The sequence below is a fragment of the Monodelphis domestica genome, chromosome 2 (genome assembly GCF_027887165.1).
Source record: "Monodelphis domestica isolate mMonDom1 chromosome 2, mMonDom1.pri, whole genome shotgun sequence".
In the NCBI taxonomy this organism is placed as follows: domain Eukaryota; kingdom Metazoa; phylum Chordata; class Mammalia; order Didelphimorphia; family Didelphidae; genus Monodelphis; species Monodelphis domestica.
In genome coordinates this window covers 535,257,022-535,281,136 of record NC_077228.1, presented here as the reverse complement: position 1 = coordinate 535,281,136, position 24,115 = coordinate 535,257,022, and the positions used below count along the sequence as shown (strand labels likewise).

At 41.7% G+C, this 24,115-nt stretch overlaps 2 protein-coding genes across 2 annotated transcripts; one reads left to right on the top strand and one right to left on the bottom strand.

Annotated features, from left to right (window-relative positions):
- Window positions 1-5,561: 5,561 nt before the first annotated feature.
- Window positions 5,562-18,885, bottom strand: LOC100618876 (zinc finger protein OZF-like). The gene is made up of 4 exons (XM_056820001.1): window positions 18,648-18,885; window positions 17,449-17,525; window positions 11,604-11,696; window positions 5,562-9,795 (listed from the first exon to the last, which is right to left on the bottom strand). Exon 4 carries the CDS (start codon window positions 9,107-9,109, stop codon window positions 7,793-7,795), a length of 1,317 nt encoding a protein of 438 aa, XP_056675979.1. The 5' UTR covers window positions 9,110-9,795; window positions 11,604-11,696; window positions 17,449-17,525; window positions 18,648-18,885; the 3' UTR covers window positions 5,562-7,792.
- Window positions 18,886-19,145: 260 nt separating this feature from the next.
- On the top strand, window positions 19,146-20,835 carry LOC107651143 (28S ribosomal protein S5, mitochondrial-like). The gene has a single exon (XM_056820002.1). The coding sequence runs from the start codon at window positions 19,731-19,733 to the stop codon at window positions 20,295-20,297; it is 567 nt and encodes a 188-aa protein (XP_056675980.1). The 5' UTR covers window positions 19,146-19,730; the 3' UTR covers window positions 20,298-20,835.
- The last annotated feature ends 3,280 nt before the right edge of the window (window positions 20,836-24,115 follow it).

Genomic DNA, 24,115 nt, shown 5'->3' with positions numbered 1-24,115 from the left:
TCATGGAACAGAAAGGGGGTCTTTACCCTTGGATTATATATATAGCATATTTGGAGGGGGGGAAAGGCTGGGACGAGTGGGAGATGGGAAGGTGAGGAAGTGCTTTAACAGCCCTGCAGAGGATTTTGTATTTGATCCTTTTACCAGGGAGCCACTGAAGGTTGTTAAGTGAGTGGTGATATGGTCAGGGAGAGCTTTGGGAAGAACTTGACAACTTTTGTCAACAATTGAAGGGAATGACTTGACTAGAGAAATACCTGAGGCAACTGGACCAACCAGCAGGCTCTTACAATAGCTCAGGTGGAGGCAATAAGGGCCTGATCCAAGAAAGTGACAGTGTTGAGAGGGAAGGAGGTCGATGTGAGAGATGTTACAGAGGTGGAATCAACAGGACTTTGCAACAGATTGCACATGGGGGTAAGGAGACTGGATGTGTGAGAGCTGATGAGGAATGCATGGCACTTCATTTCTGAGCCCAGACTATTGGGAGGATGCCTTGGATAGCATTAGGAAAGCAGAAAGAGTAGCGTCACTAAAGCCTAGTGTAGCATATCAGGCATGTTGGCATCTGGGAAGTATGATTGATGTGTTGATATTGTATCATATATATTCATTTGCCAGATACATGGTCAGAAGTTACAGCCCAAAGGGCAGGAGAATTCCTAAGCCACCACAGAGGCTTAGCTCTCACCTTGTCAAACCACATTCCTTTGAAAGGCACATGTCGGGTTAATCTCCACCTCTTTGATCTCATCATTGTCAATTCAACCAATGTTAAGACCTATGCCATGTTACTCATTGATCACCTCCCAATCCACATTCCTAAAACCTCCAATAAATACTGGGGAACAAGCTCGAGTCTCCCTCTTACTTCCCTGGATCTTAGCAGTGCCCTGTCCTAACTTTCCTGCTGACCTCTCTTTCCTAGCAACGCTGTCGCCCCCATGCTTCCTATTAATCCTTGGACACTCTCGTCCATAGGAGGTATTAGGGAGTTCTCACTCCCCATGTGTTTTCTTATTCCTCATGTTTCCTTTTAATTAATTTTCCAAGGGGAACATTATCTTTTGACTTGTTGTTTCTGAGTCTTTATTATTCACCTATTCCCTTCAGTCTCCCTTCTCCTTCTCAAGTTATTACCCACAGGTAAAATTATATAACAACCACAGGTCGGGTCGTTATACCTAGAATGGAGAGTATCAAGAAGAAGAGGTGATTGACAGTGCCAAAGCCTATAGAGAAGTCAAGGGGGATGAATGTGAAAGAAATGGACATAGACCATTTTATCAATTTGGAAATTATTGTTAATTTTGGCGAGTTGAAATTTGATCAGTTGCATGATGAAATTGGGAGCTAGACTCGAGAGTTTCACAGAAAGCAAGGGAAAGGAGTTGGAGACACCAGTTGTCAATGGCCATAACTAGCTGATTAGCCATGGAGGAAAGATACTGGACCATAGCTCATGACAAGGAATGAATCAAGAGATGGTGTTTTGAGATTAGAGAGAAATGATTTTCTTTGTGGCAACAGAAAAGGAGCCATTAATGTGGGAGAGACTGAAAATTAGTGAATGGGGTTATGAGGAGGGAATATACTAAGGTATTGACTGGCTGGGATTATTTGCACACATAAAGGGATATTCCTTAGCAAGCAGATATCAGGTCATCCAGTAGCTGAGCCAACAAGGAAAAGAAAGCATCTGATTTATATGAAATGAGGAGGATAATATATCTCTTGATAAATGTACAGTTTTTTCAGCTGAGAAGGTATGGGCCAGGAATGGGAGCAATCCACAAGGGAAGGCTGTAGACAAATGAAACATTTTGGAAAATCGGATGCAGTGAGTGACATAAGGAATCAGTTAGGAAGATGTCTAACGATTGCCTTTCTCCAGTGAGGGCCCAGCTTAGAGTATGTAGCCTGAATTTGTAGTGTACCCAGATAGCCTGGTTTCAGGATTTTCTATATTTAGAGGCCCAGTGGCAAGGGTAGCCAGAAGCCAGGGGCTATGCTGGGACCCTGATTCAGACCTACCTGGGACCTACACCCACAAAGTTGACTTCCCAAAGAAAGAGAGATGTCAGCTCCAGTGGAAGAAGGCTTTACAGATTTTGTTATGTTTCTCTCTAATAGAGAAGTGATTTTTATCTGATAGATTGTCTGAGCACCAATGATGACAATTATAAAACCACATCTGGAATAATATGTATTGAAGGCACATCTGGAAACACCTTAGTGTGATCAGACCCCAGCATTAATTTAAACTGGGACTCCTTCTTTGACTAGAGTTAATCGTCTCAGATCTTGGACTACAGAAAATAAGAAATGCCTCAAATTCTCTTGAACTAGAGCCTTAATCATGTTCATTCAAGAAGCATTCTCAATCAGTTAACATTTATGACACACCTACTATGTGCCAGTAGGTAGGTTAAGTGTTGAGGATACAAATTCTCTCCATTTCTAATTCTTTGCCACCACGAAGGGAGCTGCTACAAGTATTTTTGTATATATGGGTTAGTTATTTTTCTTTTATCTCTTTGGAATATAACTCTAATATCGGTATTGCTCGGTCAAAGGGTATGCAGTTTCACAGTTTGGGAGTATACTTCCAAATTGCTTTCCAGAGACGATGAACTAGTTTGTAGCTCCTTGATGAAGCAATTTCACAGAACTACAGCATTTTAGAACTGAAAAGAACAATAACTATCTACAACTCATAAGTGAAAAAAATCTCTACTACGCTATTCTAAACACAGGCCTCCAGCCTATGCTTGAAGACCTCCATGCAGGCCTTCTTCAGGCATCCTCAGCACTGGAATCAACAGCAGCTCTGTTTAAACCATCAATCTGCTCTCTGTCCCATCTTTGTATGCCAAGCTGTTCCTCTTCAGGAATTTTGCCCAGCCCCTCTTTTTGACTGTGCTGGATGCAACAAGTCCAAAGCTCTTTGATTTTGCAGCATTGACTATAGAACTCACACTGTGGTGTACCATTTTGGATGTGGTAATTCAAAGAGTGACTGTTAATGGTTCACTGTCAATGAGCTCAGAAGTCTCCAGGGAAGGATATCTTTTGTACCCTTTAACATTTTTGTCAGGGACAGTGCATGGCCATCAGACTTGCAGGTGACAAAGCTGGAAGGGTTAACGAACCCCAGGACAGGATCCAGGAGATCTTGACTGGATGGAGCGGGGATGGGCCAGCTCTGGCTTGCTGACCATCTCTGTATGACTTTGAGAATCAAGAATGTTTTTTTCACTTTTAGATAGAATAACTTTGCAATAATAACTTTCTTTTAAAACATAAAGACCATTCTTAGCTTGTAGGCGATACAAAACCAGTGGGGGAGCAGATTTGGTCTAGAGTTTGTTGGTCCTTGGGATAGCATACTAGTCTGTTCTAAGAAGATGATTTCAGTAGGGAGAAATGGAACAGTAACATAGTAGAGAAGTAACCGAGCAGGGATTTAATTTAGACCCAACCTGACATCCAATCTGATGCCCTTTTCACTGCACCATGCTGCTACCACATGGGAGAGATAAAGCCTAGTTGATGGTTTAAACAGAGCTTCTGCTGGCTGCAGCTCTAGCTGAAGTACTTAGTAGGAGAGTCAGTACACATAGAGGTGTGATGGATGTGAGGAAATAAATCAGCGACAATACAGATGGCTACTGGAAAGGAATACTTTTGAGATACAGAGTCCAGATTAAGCAGATCCTCCTTACAGATAAAGCTCATGAATACATTCATGGCTATGTGACTAGGAAAGATGGGGAGGGGAATGATCATCGCTAAGACAAAACAGAGGGATAATCCTGGGGATACAGTGAAATGCCTTTGAGTTTGGGGACTTAACTGTCCTCAATATAACTCAAATCTATTGTTGATGTTTGATATACAAAATAGGAGGTTTCCTGGAGAACCAAGAACCTTATCTCAATGCTAATGCAAACACACACCTTTAGAGCTTGAGGCAGAAAGCCATTTGTTTATTGAGCCAGCATGGCAAAGGTGGAATTCCTTATGTAACCCATCCCCCCATGTGAAGACTGTTTCAGCGGAACAGGCAGAAGAAACCAACAAGAAGGTTCAATGGCTGAGATGGCGACAAAGCAAGGCACAGTGGAGTGCTTAGGGCATGTTGGAGCACAAAAGACAACATGGCCACCCAATGCAGCTGAGGAAGTCTCCAGGTGTAATGATTTTTTGTGCCACTGGACCCAGGCTTCCAACGCCGAGACAGTGGGACTGTCTCTGTGCATCGACTCTTCCACTTAAATCTCCTTCCCGCACAAGTATCTTTGTGCACACATGCCCAAAGACAATGGTCATTCTCGGCTTCCAAGAGACTACTACCAAAGCCAAGGCAGAGGATAATCTTTGATCTGTGGACTTTTGGGGAATTTGGAGGGCCTACCACATCTTTCTTATAGGTAGATCAGAAATTGTTGACTCATGAGGGTTTCTGATATGGTCACAACAAGAAAATGCTTTTGCAATATCTTGTTTTTTCCTGGAACCTTGCTTTAGCAATAATATTAGGATGACAATTTCAGTTAACTCATGGGCATGTCCTCCATTGTGACCCCTACAGGACTGAGAATTGGAAGGGTGTTCAGGGGCCATCTCGTACAACCACTTCACTTTACTGATGGTCAAGGAAGGGCCAGAAATGTTGTGAGTTACTCAAGATCAGAACGGGGATTTGGACACTGGTTCTCTGGCTCCAAACTCAGCACTTTGCATAATACTGTGTTCCCCCTCCCTCTTAAGGTTTTTTCATATTCATTACAAAGGATTACTTTCATTATGAGTTGATGGATTTTAATTGCTCTATATTTTTTAAACATTTGCCTTCTACCTTATAATCAATATATTGGTTCAAAGGCAGAAGAATAGTAAGAGAGATGCAATGGGGTTAAATGACATGCATAGGGTAAAACTGATAGGACATGTTGGGGCCAAATATGAACCCAGAACCTCCCATCTCTAGGTCTAGCTCTCTATTCACTGATCCACTTAGCTGCCCCCTAGACTCTTTCATTTTTATTGATGGATTTCTCATATTAAATTAAACTAGCATCTGAGTATGAGTTCACTGATGACTGTCAATCAAGAACAACCCCAAACCTGAAAAATTTTTTACAAGTTTTACTAAGTCATTTAGAAGAGGAGAGAACCAAAAAAGGATGGCTCCCATCCTCCACCTGGCCTATGAAAGTTTTATATTACGTAGAGTTCATGGTGAAGGAAACAACAGTTGATTGGCAAGCAGGTAGGTGGACTCCAAATAAGGCACTTAAAATGTACAATCTGGGAAAATTCCTTGAATCAATCTTGAGCCCTTGGAAACTCAAGGTTTTCTGAAGGAAGGTTTTCTGAGGTCAGAATGATCTATATCCTGAATTGATCAACAACTCTGGTCTTGAAGCAACAAGTAAATCTAGTTTCTCATCTTGCAGGACTAGGTTCAAATATTACACTCAAATTTTCCCATATGGGTATGTAAGGATAATTTAGGGTTGTGACCTAATCTAAGTTTGATTTTTGGTCACCAGGGGATATCCCAAATAAAATACCCAAGTCAGTTTGGAAATCTATGGTGGTTTAATCAATATAGAGGGAAGAGATCAAAGAAAAGAAAGAGGAAAAGGGTATAGGATTTCTCCTGCCTGGCCTGTGCCAGGGGGAGTTCAAAATCCTCCTCCATAAGTTTTCTGAAGATTAGAGGCTTCTAAGTGGATAGTGTTTGGAAGGTAAAGGAGGAAAAATCAGCCTAAACTCCGAGAGAGCTCAGAGAAGATGCCTCACCTGAACTAGGTTACTAGGCTTCCTCCAGTATGGTATCAAGGGAAACTCACCACTAAACCGGTGTAAACCTCAAAATTCCTTAGACTTATAAATGTTGGAAATTTCACCATTGGGATATTTCATACCTGGACGGACAATAGCTGCTGCCATGCCAAGATGCCGAGATGCTCAACAAGCTGCCACCAGTCACATCTCCATCACAAAAGAGGCCTGAGAGAGGAAGTGACAGGAAATATATAGAAGGTTTTACATCACTTTCCTGCATCTCACCTGTACCAATGGTAACTTAAGCTTGACTTAGGGGTCTGTCAGCTGTTTCTGATTTGTCATTTGCTAGCACGTGTCTATCCTAGGCCATCCTCCTAGATACTTAATCCTTAAATATGGGTATAGACATTCCTGATTTTGTTAGACTAAGTAGGGTAGAGTAATCCAAAGTTCACAGGTAATAGTCATTCCATTCAAATGGTTTCTCTCTAGTTTGAGTTCTCTGGAGGGCAACAAGGCATTCCCTTAAAATGAAAGCTTTCCCACATTTATTTCATGCAAATTGTTTTTCTATCTAGTATGGATTCTTTGTTAAGTGTAGCCTGACTGGTGATATAGAGATATAGGCTTCCCCTAGACACCCCAAAACCCCAAAGTTGTCCCAGGTCAGAGATTACATAAAGAATTCATTTTCCTTTGCATTCCTGCAATGCAGAGGAAAGGTGACTTTGAGCTGAGAGGAGTATCCTCTCTGGGCTTCTCCCTTCGTTCTTGATACCTCCCAGTCTGCTGCTTCTGATAAACATGTTTTATATCTCAGATATCTGATTATCCCCTAAACTGGACAATTCACCCCCTTTTGACTTTGAGGCATAGGGCATAATCAATATGACCCATCTCTGGTCCAGAGTCCTAAAGGACATGTCATCACCCCACCATTATCCCATCTCACATAGGCCCTATTGTTAGGAAGGCTTAAGTATTCCAAATTTCACCCACTCTGGGAGGCAGCATTCTGCCTATTCCTCCCTCCCTCAGTCTTTAATCAAATTATTCAACTTACATTCAATTAATGCCTTTTTTTATTTTTAAGCTTATTATTGGAATTGCCATTCTTGACAAGGGTATCTCCAGGGCTCTACCTCAAAAATCTCCCACATCAATGGAAGCTTTCCCCATATTCATTACATTCAAATGGATTTTTGCCAGTGTGACTTCAATGATGTTTTTATAAGTCTTTGTTTTACATTGAATGTTTCTCCACATTTATTACATTCAAATGGTTTCTCCCCAGACTAAGTTCTTTGAAGAATAAGCTCACTATTGACTAATGGTTTCCCTACAAGATCAAGTTCTCTAATGGATAAAATCTGTTATTTTGGCTAAAGGCTTCCCACATTCATTACATTCAGGTGGTCTCTCCAGTATGAATTCTGTGATGGTCAACAAGCTGTCCTTTCTTGCTAAAGGCTTTTCCACATAGCTTACATTCAAACTGTTTCTCTCTAGTGTGAGTCCTCTGATGTCTGATAAAGTTTTGCCTTATACTGAAAGTTTTCCCACATTCATTACATTAACAAAGTTTCTCTCCAGTATGAGTTCTTAGATGTTTTATAAGGCTTTGCTTTACAGTGAACATTTTCCCACATTCATTACATTCAAATGGTTTCTCTCCAGTATGAATTCTCTGATGGACAATGAGTCTTCTCTTTTGACTAAAGGTTTTCCCACATTCATTACATTCAAATGGTTTCTCTCTAGTGTGAGTTCTCTGATGTCTGATAAGGTTTTGCCTTATACTGAAAGTTTTCCTATATTCATTACATTCAAATGGTTTTTCTCCAGTATGAATTCTCTGATGGATAATAAGATTTTCCTTCTGGCTAAAAGCTTTTCCACATTCATTACATTCAAATGGTTTCTCTCTAGTGTGAGTTCTCTGATGGGTAGTAAGATTTGCATTACAGCTAAAGGCTTTCCCACATTCATTACATTAAAATGGTTTCTCTCCAGTATGAATTCTCTGATGGGCAATAAGATTTTCCTGCTGGCTAAAGGCTTTCCAACACTGATTACATTTAAATGGTCTTTCTCCTGTATGAGTTCTCTGATGGATATTAAGTCTTCTCTTATAATTAAAGGTTTTCCCACATTCATTACATTCAAATAGTTTCTTTCCAGGATGAGTTCTCTGATGTATAATAAGCCCTTTCTTCTGGCTAAAGGCTTTTCCACATTCATTACATTCAGATGGTTTTTCTCCAGTATGAATTCTGTGATGGTTAACAAGCTGTCTCTTCATGCTAAAGGTGTTTCTACATAGATTACATTCAAACTGTTTCTCTCTAGTATGAATTCTCTGATGTCTGATAAGGTTTTGCCTTACACTGAAAGTTTTCCCACATTCATTACATTCAAATGGTTTCTCTCCAGTATGAGTTCTTTGATGGATAAGAAGGTTTTCTTTCCTGCTAAAGGCCTTCCCACATTCCTTACATGTAAATAGTTTCTCTCCAGTGTGAGTTCTCTGATGGTAAATAAGATGTCCCTCCCGGCTAAAGCATTTTTTACATTCATTACATTCAAAAGTTTTCTCTCTAGTTATCTGATGGTTAATGAGGTGTTCCTTTGAAAACAAAGCTTTCCCACATTCATTACATGTAAAGTGTTTTTTTCTAACATGAATTTTCTGATGTCTAGTAGGAATTGTTCTCCAGATAAAGCATTTCCCACATTTGTTACATAAAAATGTTTTTTCTCCAATACAAAATTTTTTATGGGTGAGAAAGTGTCTTCTCTCACTAAAGTTTTTCCTCCATTCATTATAGGCAAGGTATTTCTTTTTAATATGAATTCTCTCAAGTTTAGGTGAGCTTTCCCTATGGATGAAGCATTTCTCACATTTATTACATATATAATGCGTCTCTTCTTTCTGAATATTTTGACATAGAGTAAAATTTGATCCTTTGCCAATGACTTTTCTGTGTTCATGTAGTTTTTCTCCAGCATGCATTCTTTTCAATTTAATTAGATTAGTGTGGTACCTGAAAGGCTTCTTCCATGTGGTAGCCTTATAGAGGTTCTTCTCTAAGAAAAATGTATCACATGTATCAGAAAAATTCCTGAAGCTCTTTACAAGTCCCTTATATTTACAGAGACTTTTTCCCAAAGCTCTTCTCCATGGGGTAACCAAAGCTGACTTCAGCCTGAAACTTCTCTTAAATGCATTACACTGAGATACATCCACTTTATTCAAACATGTCCTGGGATCTATTGTTACTTGTCTAGATTGTTTTTTCCCGGTTGACATTTTGTTCTTCTAAATTATGATCACAAGTTCCAGATTCTCTCATCTTGTGTAGTCGAGGCATTGCCGTAAAGGTAGAGCCGTAAGGGTTAAAGCCTCCTCTTCTCCCTGCTTGGGCTGCATAGTCAAGGTCGTGGGTTGAACTATGTACGACCTGCCCAGCTGCATGCTCAAGGTTGGAGTAGTCAGCAGAGGGAGGATTGATAAAGTTTGTGAGTGGGAAACTGCACGGTTGGAATAGTCAGCAGAGGGGGGATTGATAAGGTTTGTGAGAAATTGTGAGAGACTGTGGGAAACTTGTTTCTCTGCCTTTGTTTGGAATCCTCTCGGTTCTTCCTTGTGCCTGGCAGGTAATGTCATGAATTCCTATGAATCTGCCCAATTATTGGTTCCTGCTGGTGCTGGGCTGTAAAGTCATACATTCTGTGGTTTTTTCCTTTATATGCTTTGTGTAAATCCAATAAACTTTGTCGCTATGCATTTTCATATAGTGTCCATTCGTTACTCTTCACTTTTCATTACCCCATGTAAGGTCACACAGGGCTGGCTGACCCTGGTGCTGAGCCTTACAATCTTGGAATGTCAAACTATATTTTTTCCCAGTTTTTGATGAGATAAGGCTTCCAAACAGATGACTTGCTTCAGATTTGAATCCTTGGTTTTAATCCATGTCTCTTTAATAATGGAATCTGAAACAAATAACATAAATCATTATTAAGCTCTTACTTGTCATGCTGAGAGAAAGGAACCTCTAATAGAGCAAGTTTTAGATCCTTTCTTTTTCCTCAAGAAGAAAGATATCAAATTTGGATCACTTACTCCATCAACAAATATTCATTCTCACATTGAATTTTATTATGTGCCAGGCACTAAGCTAATTCGGCATCTGGGAACAAAAATAAAGAAGACTGTACCTTCAAAGACATTAAATTCTAATGGAGAAGAAAACACATATGTATACATAAATAATTATAGATAGATAGAAGGTAGCTAATAAGTGTCTGAGGCCAGCACTCCGTTTTCTGTACCACCTAGCACACTATGGCAGAATATGAATGTGAGAAATGACAAATACTGAGAAGCATCTGTGAACTGATGGAAAGAGAAGCCAAAAATGATATAAAAACAGCAAACACAAAGATTACTATGAGGAAATACCCACTTATATAGGATTAGATTTTGATGTTAGTGATAGTTTTCAGAAAATCATAATTATAATCCTGAGATAATTAGTATTAAGTCATGATTTTAGAAGGCATTTTACTTACATCTTAGTAAAGTTTTAAAACTGCTTAACTTAGGCCTTAGAGTCAGCCCCACCCTTCTCTTAGTTCATGTATCATGCCCCTAACTTGTGATATAGTGAAAACTCCATGATACAGAATTAGATTTTTTTTTAAACCTGCGATATAGTGAAGCCGAGATAAGTGAACTGCAATATATAGCAAGGGACGACTGTATACACAACAACTACAACAAATGAAGAGGAAAGAGCAAACAACCCTCTGGATCCTGAAGGGCATATACCTACAATCAGCCAGGTGGGGCTGATGTATCTCACAAATTCTCTCCTTCACTAGAAGACTCAATGTGGAAATGACTGCAGAGACTGTCAGATACACTGTGGACACTTTGTAGATATCTTTTTCTTGTCTCTTAAAAAATCTTATTAATTTTTCTTCTTTGTTACCAGGGATGGCTTCATCATGCAGGGTAAGGGGAAAGAGGATATGTGAAGATGAAGGTGATGTAAAAACTATGGAATGAGACACTATTTTGTGATGTAGCTAATGTGTTTATCTCACTTTACTTGACAACACAATTCATTACAATGGGAGTTGGGGTTTGGAGAAGGGGAAAATGGCATGGGAAGGGCAGGTAAAGATGGAGACACCTTCAAAAAAAGACCATGAGAGAGTATCAAAGGAGATTTAACAGGACATAGAAGGGAAAGTTCAGAGGGAGAAGAAGCCAAACAAAACTTGGAAACTAAAATGCAGAACCAATTCTGTATTTTTACAAAAGACCTAAGGAGGATGCTCTGGCATCCATTCAATTCAGCCAGATTGGCAATTCCATAAGCAATCTTTTTTTTCCTGCTTTTTTGTATACAGAAATATTCATGTTTATTAATAGGCTTCACATTCAAAAGAGCAAAAAATAAAAATTTCAAAGAAAAAGGTAAAAAAGCAAAACGATATTAACCTCTTTTTAAATGGTCAAAATTAATGACATCCACAAGAAAAATATCCAAATAATCCAATAATTGCAAAAATTCAAATTAAAACATTCCTGAAATTTTATCATAAAGTTTGTTAAAATTAAAACGGTATTATAAAATTTAATGCTGATGGAGCTGCAGAGAAACAGAAATGTTTTACACAGCCTGTGAAACTCCAAGTGGTGCTAAGTAGTGCTTAGACCCTTGAGAAGCCACTCCACAAGAGGAACAGGAGATGTCACTTGCACTGACCTTACCTTCTTTTCACCTACTCACCTGGACAAATGCCTATACAAACTTCTCCCTCTAGATTCCATACATCTTCTCTCTTCAACAGAAGGAGCAAATCTGGCTTAGAAACGGGAATCCCTACAAGGAGAGAAAAAAAGAGCTGAGTTTAAAAAGCTATCTAAGAATTCAAAAGTTTTAAAATAAAAATTTTATGGGTTTCTTCTCTTTTCACAACACTTCTGGTTTCTTGTTATATTCTATCCCTTTCTCCCTACCAGAGATCCCTTAAAACAAACAAAAGAAAAGTTTTAATGAAAAAGACGAAGAGAAAAAAATTTGGGAAAATGAATCAATATGTCAAGAAATCTGACATAATATGCAATGTTCTAGAGCTGTCAGTCTACAAATGATCAGTCAAGAAGAAATTCTATTAATGGAAAACCAGGAAGCTAAGTCAACAGAAGGGGTCTCTGGATCATCTGTTTTGTAATCGAAGGGAGAATGGGTCACAATTCTAGGTAGATAGAGGTTAGCTATCCAAATGAATGTCATAATCTGAACAATACACATTTCCTCCCCAATTTCAAAAATTCTGACCGTACCAAATATGAATTAGAATGAATGTTCCTATATACCCAGTAGGATGTGGAGCCTGGGTAGGAAACTAGGAATCTCTATGAGGGACAGTTTTTTCTTTAAAAAAAAATTAATTAACCATGTAGCAATAAAGGCTGTTCTGCTGGTCAGCAATTCCCTCTGGCCTTCTTGTATTGCTCTTCTGTGCATTTGAAAAGCATGTTTATGAGACCTCCTCTTCTTTCTTTCCATTTACTTTGTCCTTAGCAGCCCTAGCCTCACACTCCGTCCTCCTGCCTCCACCGAAGTGAGGGGGCAAAAACCCCTCATACCAAATGTGCCCAGTCAAGCACTGGCTGCACTTTCACTCAGGCCCCAACTCACTGGTCAAGGTGGAGGATGTAGATCCTTCCATGGCCCCCCCAGTGCCACTCAAGGCTCTCCCTCTACCACCATCACTCACTAATCCCTCCTCCTTTGAAGGTCATTCAATACAAACTACCATCCAGGCTAAGGTTTGGCAGCTCTTTCTCTATTGACCTCTGGGCCCCTCCTCTCCTTCCTCAATGCGTTCAGTGCCTGCCTGGCTCAGTCTTTCTCTCCTGCCCACCCAACGACACACAAACAAGGTCAGAGCCTTGACCTTGCCGTCATCCACACATGCACCACTTCCCTGCTCAGGAACACTGACATCCCCTTTTCCCTCTGGGATCCCCATCTGTGGTCCCCATTCTTTGTCCTCGCCATGACCTCCATTCCTCCGTCCCTCAGTCCCTCCCAGGCCATCCTCCCTGCACTAACTCACTCCCTACCCTTCCCCATGTTGACCCCAGGGAACAGTTTGACTTTCCATCATCCTCTTTTCTCAAGCCCGTTGGCTCCTTATGCTGGAGCTGATCTCACACTGCCAAGCCTCAGCCTTGGTTACTCTCCCCTCCAGTGCCCTCACTCCTACCACCCTGCAGCTGAACAAAGCTGGAGAATAATCACAAAACTGTGCTGATCCACCACAAACTGATGTTACATCCTCTTAACTGGGCCCTGGGTATAGCCAGGCAAGGCCCTTGCACCTCCCTCAGGGACTCACTATCCCTTTCACAATAGAGGCTTTTACAAATCCTTTCCTGCCTCAGCTCAGAATCTCACCCAGTAGTTTACTACTAAAGAATGAGGCTGTTCCCCCAGAGCTCCCCCTCTTCTCCCCTCCCATCACTCAGATGCCTCCTAACAACATCTCTCCCTTCACCTCTGTCTCATATAATGAGGGGGCCGTTCTCCTGAACAAGGCTGACTGCTCCATGTGCACAAGTGATCTCATTACGTCCTCGGTTCTGCTGCAGACTGTCCACTTATCTTCAGTCGTTCCCTCTCTGCTTCTCCACTGCCTACATTGCCACATCTCCCCTATTTGTGAAGACCCACCAGTCTCTACTGCCTGTTGTCTCCTCCCTCTCCTCTTCTGTGGCTTACCTCCCTGAGGAGCCCACCCAGAACAGAACACTCTCTCCTTAACCCTCTACAGGCTGGATTCCAAACTCATCATTCAAAGGGAAGTGCTCTCTCTAAAGTCACTGATGATGTCTCAATGGCCAATTCCAATGGCTTTTTCTCAATCCTCTTCCTTCCTGACCTCTGCAGCCTTGGATACTGTCCATCACCCTCTTCTCCTTGGTTCTTTCTTCTACGTGCCTCTTTACTCAGCCACTCCTCTATCCTGGTTCTCCTCTTACCAGAGGTTTCAGAGTGAAGGTTTCAGGAAAGAAGCCAGAGGAGCTCACTTTATACAAAGCAAAGACCTCTCCCCTAGAATCAGAAAGCAGAAACATTTGGACGACTGACCATAAAGGATTTGGATTCTCCCTACAGGAAGTGTAGTCTTAAGTGTTCTAGTCTAATAAAACAAAACTTATTTAGACCTTCTTTAGCTTCCAGGAAAGGAGCTTGCAAAGACTCCAGTATGCGGACACTGAGTCACAGGGGCTGGTTCTGCTTACCTATGGATACCAGGTTCTCATAGTTCTCCAACATCACATCCCTGTTGTAAAGATTAAAAATTTAGGGGAGGCTGAGGCAGGTAGAAATTAGTTTCTCTCTGCAAGGAGTATTATATTTTTAGAGGTTTATTAAAGATTAAGGAGTAAAGAAAATACAGAATAAGAAAAAACAGGTGCCTAGGCCAGAGGCCTAGACAAGATAATCTCACATCATGGAAGAGACGCCTCTGCTCCAAAACAGAAGTTCAGAAGGAGACCTAAAAGCCTTTGCAATCAGGTTAAATCCCTTCTCGATCTCAGCCCAGGTGAAATTACAAGGCATTCTGGGGAAGTGGAGCAAAGGCTTGTGGGGATTGAAGTCCTGGATTCCAATCCATTTTTATACTGTACAGGGCCCTCTGGGCAGGATCCAGTTGCCTCCACTCCTCCCAGGTGAACTCCACAGCCACATCCTTGAAAGTCAAAGACGCCTGAATGGAACACATTCCAGCTTAGGCCAACTCTTCCATATCTCCACACATTCTCTGTCTTACTCTATACTGGACTCAGTAGCCAGTAAATAGTTTTGCTGAGAATGTTCTCCACTAATGAACCCCAAAGATATCAACCACTTTATTCCTCAAGGACCCAACTATGCCACTGAATCAGTCTCCAACCTACAATTAGAAATACAATGCAAAAATCAGCAATCACATTCCAAATACTAATTTCTAGCATTATAGCAATCATTCTTCATTCCTGATGAATCTTTTTGGAGCTGATTTATTTAGAAGGCAGAATACCCCAAATGATCTAAGATCCCATTCTAACTCCTCATGATGTGCTGCTTTCTCTCCTAGGTCAGCATTTCAAATCTTAATACAGAAGAGACCTAAAATATAAACGCTGGTCTCCATGTTATAATTATTATTAACTACCTACAATGTGCAATGTGTGATCTTGATGTTGAGAGTACCCTGCCTTGATTACTCTTATCTAAATACTAACAGAATAACCTACCAATGGCTTTCACCTATGTCCTGTGAGCCTTCCTTTGGGTTGTTTATCCCCCCAAATGTATAAATGCCGTCTATAACCTTTCCATCTCTCATCCCTCATTCTTTTTACAAGAACAGCCTACCTCCTTTCTTGCAACCACTTGGTCCTTCTTTTCAGCTTTGTTTGATATGAATAATCAGGGGCCCACCCTGCAGGACTGTCTTTTTTGGTATTCATTTGGTAATATTGCTTGACCTTAGCACATGCAAGGAGATACACTATTGAAAGTTGAGTTTAGAATATTACATTTTCCACAACTGAATCAAATAAATTTTCATAACCATCAACCATAGTAGAGGGAGCTTCTACTTTCTGTACTTTGCCCCCAACTCTGATAGTCCATTTATGGTTTGCTGTACAATAGTGTTCCCTTCTCCTCTCATCAAGGCTGCTTCTCATAAAACATATGGGATTTTTTCATCAAAACAGAAAAAACAATCGGGAATCAGTAGTATCTAGAATCCTTCTGATGTATTTTTTTTTCAGAAGTAACATCATCATAGAATCCGAAAGAGCTTGAAAATGCTCTTTCTGTATAATTAGAATCTGTTACCCTAAAAACTATAATCCCCAGCAAAACTATGATTCCCAGCACCCTACTTACTTCCTTTCGTTATGTGCTGATGTAGACAGGATATAAATTGGGTGTAGCCCCATCTCTCGATCTCTTGTCTTCCTGTCTTGGCTTTGGTGGAGCGGGCTTTTTGAGCAGGTAGAAAAACTTAGTCACATGGTTCTATTTTGTTAGATAATAAACTTTGTAAAAAATAATACTTGAAGTATTGGACATTTCATTTAACTCTTATATTTCTCAGAATCAGATTTTGAAAATGTCCAAAAACTGGGGAATGGTTTAAAAGCTATGGCAGAGGAATTTGATGGAATACTACCGTGCTATAAGAAATGATGACCAGGAGGATTTCAGAAAGACTTGAATTGATGCAAAATGAAGTGAGTAGAACCAGGAGAACATTATACACAGTAACAGCCATATTGTATAATGATCAAGTGTGAATGATATAGTTATTTCTGGCAATATAATGATCCAATACAATTCTAAAAGAATTACCATGAAAAATGCTATCCAACTCCAAGGAAAGAATTGATAGAATCTGAATTTAGATTGATGCATACCATTTTCATCTTATCTTCATGAATTAATTAAAAAATATGTTTTCTTCTAAACATGGCCAATATGGAAAAATGTTTTACATGATCAAACATGTAGAACCTGTACCAAATTATTTGCTCTGTCAGGGAGGCACGAGGGTAGAGGAAGAGAAAATTCCAAACTTGAAACATTAGAAAATGAGTTTTTAAATGTGTTTTTACATGAAAATGGAAAAAATAAATTATTATAGAAAAAAAGTTCTTTATCATGATTTTGAGGCCCTGAGAAATATGTAGACCCAGGCTGAGTTCTTCCATTTGGTCACTTCCAGTTGTCCTTCTGGCCTGTTTCCTGAAATTTCTATATCCCCACCTGCGCCCCAAACCAGTTAGTATCTGCAAGGTTGGAGTACAACTATGGTAACTCCAATTATCACTAATTGTTGAAGCAGAGTGACACAGAAACATCTGTAACAGATGTGGCCAATTTGTTCTCCTCAGTTTTGTTACACCATAAATTTGATCTGATCTGATCTGAATTAAGTAGGTCTCATGCCAACTTGTCTGTAACTGTTCTTCTTGGACTGATTATTACTCTAAATAAGCACAGAGGGGACAGCTGGGTGGTTCAGTGGATTGAGAGCCAGGTCTAGAGACAGGACATCCTAGGTTTAAATCTGGCCTCAAACACGTCCCAGCTATGTGACCCTGGGCAAGTCACTTAACCCCCCATTGCCTAACCCTTACCACTCTTCTGCCTTGGAGCCAATACACAGTATTGATTCCAAGATGGAAGGTAAGGGTTTAAAAAAGTAAAATAAATAAGCACAGAACCATAGAGATGGAAAGAATGTAGGAGACCCTGGTACAACTCAGAACTAAACAAGAATCCTTAATTCAGTCCCTTTCCTGATAAGTGATCATCTAGCCACTGATCAAAGACTTCTAGGAAGGGAGAACCTACCAGTCCCTTGAAGCAATCCCTTCTTATTTCTATAGCTTAATGTAAAGAACTTTTCCCACATGTTAACCATTGATTTGATTCTTTCAATGACCACAAATTTCTGAGAGAGAGAGAAATAGAGAGAGAGAGAGAGAGAGAGAGAGAGAGAGAGAGAGAGAGAGAGAGAGAGAGAGAGAGAGAGAGAGAGAGAGAGAGAATTTGCACTTACCTGAAACCTGGCAGCCAGGACTCCAGAAGTCTCTCCTTCCTTCTCCTCCAGGCTACTATCTTGGGGAAGGGCTGGATCTGGAGAAAAAGAGCTGGATAAGGAGAAAGAAGTCCCGAGAAAGGCCAACCTTGCTTTGTGGCTCTTAAACAAAGCCCTCACTAGCACCCTTAGCCCATCTGCATTGACAGTCTCACTCCCACCAAATGCTCTAACCACCAGGCTCATCTCACAATCTTGGCTGGAGAAGGACATGCTCAGGTCTTTTGTCCATGGGTACCTTCAATGGCCCTCACCACTGCCCCTAGTTACCCTTTCCTGTCACCTCTTGGAGGAATAATAAATGCTGAGAGGCTGCCTATAGGAAACCATCTGGTGGACCTGGGCCAGAGAATCCTGGGTCCTGGGCAGACAAGGGGAGGAAGGGAAAGAAGACTGGGGACTCCATGCTGGAATGGGATCCCTGCACTCTGGCCTATTCCTGCAGAAAGCCTCCCCAGAGAGAAGGGTTGGGGGGTCTCCCACATCAGGGGATTCTATTCCCCCCATGGATGTTCCTGGAATTCTCACTGCTTTCCTCTCCTGCCAGGGCCATGTCTCCTGTTCTCGCTGGTTCTTTTCCTTTTTTCACTGCTCTGACTTCACTCAAGTCTTCCCTTGGCCAGTTGGGAGGAACAGAAGTTCCCATTAAAGGAGATCACATTTGGGAAGTGTTCAGCACAGAGCCTGGTACATGAGGGAGATCTAAGTTGAAAACTGCCCTGAGAAATTCAGCCAGGAAAAATGCCAAGGCCCTGCTACAGACAGATAAACTTCAAACCTAGCCAAGGCCCCTACAGACAGATAAGCTTCGGACCTTGCGCTGGGACCTGTCCAAGGTCCCTGATAAACTTCAGCACTGAGACCCCAGGTGCAAAAAGCAACTTTCCAACAAAGGCTATTCATGCTGAAAAGTATTTAAGACTGAATCTTCGGAGGGAAATTGGAACTCTGATGGCAGAGGTTCCCACTGATGCGCGTATCAGTTCCACAATAAAGGGCCTTTTCCGTGTCTGATTACATTGCCCGAGGTCTCCCTTGGTGGTGGGTGAATCCCGGGACCTTAACAGTACACAGTAGGCATTCCATAGATGCTTCTTCCCATCCCTAGAGCTCAAAACGGGGCAGTGGGGACCAGGAGAGGTCACGCCCCCTCCACATACCCTGGTTCCACCCCCAGCAACTCCCTACTCCTGCGTTGGTCAAGTCAGTCAGTCAACAATTCGGGAAGAAGCCCTTGGGGGGAGCAGGGCGCTGGCTGCCTTCCAGGGACTCCCACTACGACGGGGGGAGGGGTGCCACGTGGAGGGGGGTCTTGGGCACAGGGTGGTCCCGCGTGGCAGCTTCAAGGGAGCCAGGAGGAAGACCTGAAGAGGCAAAGGCAAAGGCTGCGAGTGGGGTGGAGGCGGGGACAGGGCGGGCAGAAAACAGAAAGGAGGGAGAGGGGGCGGAGCTCCTCCCACATGACAGCCTGGTTACACAAACACCCCGCCCACAAACACAAAAGTGTGCTCCGGCCACCCCGAGGCCCCTCCCAGAATCACACGCTCCTGTGCTTCCACGCACAGTCACATGTCCCCGTCCACACTCACTCACGTGCTCCTCGTTCACCCTCTCCAGTCCCACCCCACGTGCTTACATTCACTCTGGCAGCTTCAATAAAGGGGACGGGAGGGGGTGGGGGAAGAGAATCACACGCGCTGCGCCTGCGTACTGTGATCGTCCCGCCTACAGTCCCCCAGTAGAATGGGCCAGAGCAGAGATGGGGCTCATATGCGTGCGCACTCTTGTTTTCTAGCCTGTCTTCCCAGCTTCAGGAATCTGGAGGCTTCTGTGGCAGGACCGAGCCGGAGCCGGCTGAGTCCACTTTAGGAACCAAATCTGGGCCTCCCTACACAGTCAACCAGAAACAGCGATCCCATGATGCAGCGCGCTCCTCAGGGAGTCTTCTGCGGGCATTCTGGGAAATGTAGTCTATCGTCCCACGCACCCCCTTTGTTTCTATCCAGGCTGCCCGGGAATGTGGGTCTCAATTCTTTCCCTATAACTTTTGATGTAGTGTCCCCATTGGCCAAGTCTATTTTTTAAAACAGTAAAATGCGGACTCTTAGTTCCGAGACCCAGGGTTCCAACTCTAGGCGCAGGGGCAGGGGCGGCTTTTCGTCTCTCCTCTTCGGCTCTCTCCTGGGAGACTAGTCCTGGCTCTCGGAGAAGACAGCCTGTAAGGGCCGGAAACTGCCTTCAATATGACGGCCGAAGAAGGAAGGAAGCAATCCGTTCGGGTTCTGGTGGCAGTTGGAAATGGAAAAGGAGCTGCGGGTTTTGCCGTGGGAAAAGCCCCTGACCGGGTCAATGCGCTCAGAAAGGCAAAGAATAGAGCGATTTATTATTTGCATTACATAGATGGATATGAAGACCAAACAACTTTCCACGCTATTTCTTTAACATTTAAGAAAGCACGTATCAAGATGAAGCAGCAGCCCAGAGGTCAAGGTCTCTGTCCTCATCAAGCCATTATTACAATTTGCAAATTAATTGGAATTAAAGATATGCATGCAAAGGTTACTGGATTATGTAATTTAATTAATATAACCAGAGGAATCTTTAATGGATTGTCAAAACGGGAAACTCATCAGCAGTTGGTGGATAAGAAAAGCCTTCATGAGTCCCTACCCATAGTGGTTGCCTCTCCTCAAGGAGCAATTAGAAAAGAGCCTGAGCCGGAAGATGAGGCTGCAGATACCAAAGCAGACTGGGATGAAGTTAGGATGAGTCATGGAATGAAAAAATCAGTTTGGGTGAACTTGAAGTGAGCGGCATTGTGAGTGTTCATTCACTGCTTGGAGCTGAATTGAGGTCCAAAAGGGGCAAACAGAAAAGACTCAACTATACCGGGCCCTCAGATTGACTTTCCAGAAAAAAGAAAAGTCCCAGGTGGGGTCAGTGCAGCTCTCGCTGGATTGAATGCAGCTCTTTGCTTTTACTGTATCTGGACTTCTCAGCATATTGTCCAATTTGCTTATGTTAGGGTCCAGGTTTTCCCCCACCACCACCAAGGAAGACCAGTAGACAATGCAATTAAGCAAAAGGGTCGTTTATTGATCTGGTGCGCACCAGGGGAGCTCAACATGGAAGTTCCAATTGTAGCTCGTGGATGCTGACTTATATACCCACCAGCATGTATGGCCCCCAAGTCCTTATCTGGTCCACACTACTGGCAAGCCGGGTTTTTAAATTCTGGGTATTCTCATACATGCTCCAGTCAGAAGCTCCCTTTTTACGGAATGTGAGACTCATCAGTTCAGTGTAACATTATGTATCCAAATAAACCTGATTCTGATTTTTATAAAATTCAATTGAAAACTCAAAAAAAAAAAAGGCTGAGAGAGAAAGGTCCAGACTGGGCCCATCCTTTGTTTCCCCCTTTAGCATTCTGGCGGGAGAAAGGAAAGCCTTCGATGATCCTGGTCTCGTGCTTCTCTGCATCTCCCCAACCCTCACTGAGCATGCACACAGGGTCAGTGAAAAGAGTTACCCTCGGAAAAGCTGGAAGGACAAAAGGGACCATAATACTTAGCCGCCTGCCATGATAGTGAGATCCCACCCCAAGAAGGTGGTGCTTCGGCAGCTCAGTGGTCTGGACCCTTCCGTCAGGACCCTTCGCCAGCTGTTTCAAAATCCGGGAGGCCAAAGTGAATTTGTTTAGACTCGGGAAAAAGCCCCGTATTCATCATACAACTTGTGTGTCTGAGAAAGACGCTATTAAATACAACATACCGGGAGGTGCTAGTATAACGAGAAAGAATGGAGTTTGAGTGGATGATGGTATTACCCATGTTAACCCTGAAAAACCCAAAACCCCTGAGTGGGATGAGCTGACTACAATCGAGAATTCCCCCACTTACCAAAATAATCTGGGTTCAGAAAGTAGCCCTTTTATATAAAAAAAGCAGCACTTTTATTTTCTTTCCATGGAAAAGGACATCATCCTAGCAACAAACGCCAAATGCCGATGTCTACCTGTAAACCCGACCTTCTTATAGTATCCCTCACCCTTGTTGGGGGGAGCATGAGCTAATTTTAGGGTTCAATGAGTGAAATATACAAAACAAAGAGTTACTTTCTCCAACACTTCCTGGCCTCCCATCCTGCTAGAATCTTGCTGCTAAATTTGAGGAGATACATATTGTGTGGTGTGGAATTCTGGGGAGGCTCGTCCCCCAGAATCACTCTAATGAACAGACAGAAGACTTGATAAGATACTGGCAGAGTTCACGTGGCTTTATTGGGGGGAGGGGGCACTGTCTGGAGAGACCTCTCAGAAACAGTGGACATTAATGCTCAAATTTACTTGGAATTTATAGGGATCCAACACAACGTTATCTCGTCTTTCCCACCATATGCGTGTTGCATCATATGTTTGTATATTGTATTTCTTTATCTTGTTCTATCCTCCTTAAGTTTTCCCAACGGTTCCAAGCCTATGGGAAAATTCCTTACATTTGCAGATTTTCAGTTGAATCAAGTTTTAGGCCTGTCCAAGGTTTTTTCAGGTGACATTTCTTGGGCAATAGCATTCAGGCTGAAACATTTCTCCAGTTATAATAATCATGGAAACATTTCTCAGGACATGTAGTCAAGATTGTAACTTGTAAATTTTGAGATTTCTCTCATAGAGATTAGAACAGCCAAACTTCTCCCACAGTAAAGAAGGGGAGAACAGTCTCAGCTACATTTGAAAAGAGTATACTAAAGGCCTATATTAATTTATATGAAGCTGTTTGGGGAGGGGCGTTTCTCCACTCTTCATAAGGAGAGATCGCTCTCTCCTTAGTAAAGGGCACCTAACTTTCACTAGTTTTCTAAAGGAAGTTGCCAATCTATGATTACTAATACCAATCAATGTATACTGGGGAATAATGCACCATTTCATCCCACACACATATGCTTCTGTGTTCCTTGTTATCAATCACTCCTTCCTGGCTTCCCCGGGACTTTTAGATAACAAAACTAGCTGTCACATCCTCTTTCCTAGTCAGAATAAAATTGGGTCTTAAACTGTGCTTGAAGACATGGGAAGCAATCCAAACTCAGAATAATGCACTTAATCTATCTCACTCAACCACCAAAGAACAGAGGTCTTCTATGTCTGGTTCACTTATTGGGGCTTCACTATATGGGTTGGTTTGTTTGTTTTTTTAATTTTACTTAGTCAATTTAGAACTTTATTCCTTGGTTACAAGAATCATATTCCTTCCCTCCTTCTCCTACCCCCACCCCTTCCCGTAACTGATGTGCAATTCCACTGGGTTTTACACGTGTCCTTGACCAGAACCGATTTCCATGCTGCTGATGTTTGCACTACGATGATCATTTAGAGCCTACATCTCCAATCATTACCCATGACCCATGTGATCAAGCAGTTGTTTTTCTTTTGCATTTCTACTCCCACAGTTCTTTCTCTGGATGTGGATAGTGCTCTTTCTCATAGATCCCTCCGAGTTGTTCAGGGTCACAGCATTGCCACTAATGGAGAAGTCCAATTACATTCGATTGTACCACAGTATATGGTTTGTGGTTTAATCTAATTCTATATTATGAAGTTCTCGCTCTATTTTGGGATTTTGCAGATGAATACCATACTATACACAATGGAAACCCAGTATACACCATTACTGCTTGGCAAGTTCGCTAAGGTAAATGGTACACGGCACACTATTGGCTGTTGGAATTAAAGGCAACCAATCACAGGACTGTGTTCTGTATCCTAAGCACTGATGGCTCAGTGTTTATAATAGTGTGGAAAAGATTAATAAGAGTGTGGAAGAGGTTTATAGGAAAGTGGGAAGGGTTTATAAAGTCTTAAAATATATATATATATATATACATATATATATATATATATATATATATATAAATAATCACATAAATATAATCCTGTCACTTTGTGGATTTTCTCTTATAATGGGGGTTTCTGGTAACTCCCTTGAGAGGTGAGGGATCACTGTAGTTAGAAAAAAATCTATAATCAAGATTTGTTTTTTTTTTAATGTTTTATCTTTATTTTAATAACAAATTTCCACATAAGTTTCCCAAAGTTGTATGATCCGAATTGTCTCCTTACCTTCTTTCCTCCCTTCTCCCAGAGCTGACAAGCAATTCAACTGGGTTATCCATGTATTATCTCAAAAAACATATTTCCATTTATTCATTTTTATAAATGAACAATCTTATGAAACCCAAACCCCCAAACATATACCCAAATAAACAAGTGCCAGATCACATTCTTTCATCTGCATAGTTCTTTCTCTCGAGGTGGATAATATTATTTTTATCATAAGTCCCTCAAAATTGTCCTGGATCATTGTATTGCTGTTAGCAAAGTCCATCACATTTGATAGTCCCACAATATTTCAGTTACTGTGTATAATATTAGTTCTGCTCATTTCAGTTCACATAGATCTTTTCAGTTCTTTCTGAAGTCGTCCTATTCATTGTGCCTTATAGTACAATAGTATTCCATCACCATAATATACCACAATTTGTTCAGCCTTTCCCCAACTGGGGGACTTCCCTTTAGTTTCCAATTCTTTGCCACCACAAAAGGAGCTGATAGAAATATTTTTGTACC

Bases quoted from the DNA above. Each gene is read 5' to 3' on its own strand.
- LOC100618876 (XM_056820001.1), bottom strand. From the start codon at position 9,109: ATGTCAACCGGGAAAAAACAATCTAGACAAGTAACAATAGATCCCAGG.
- LOC107651143 (XM_056820002.1), top strand. From the start codon at position 19,731: ATGACGGCCGAAGAAGGAAGGAAGCAATCCGTTCGGGTTCTGGTGGCA.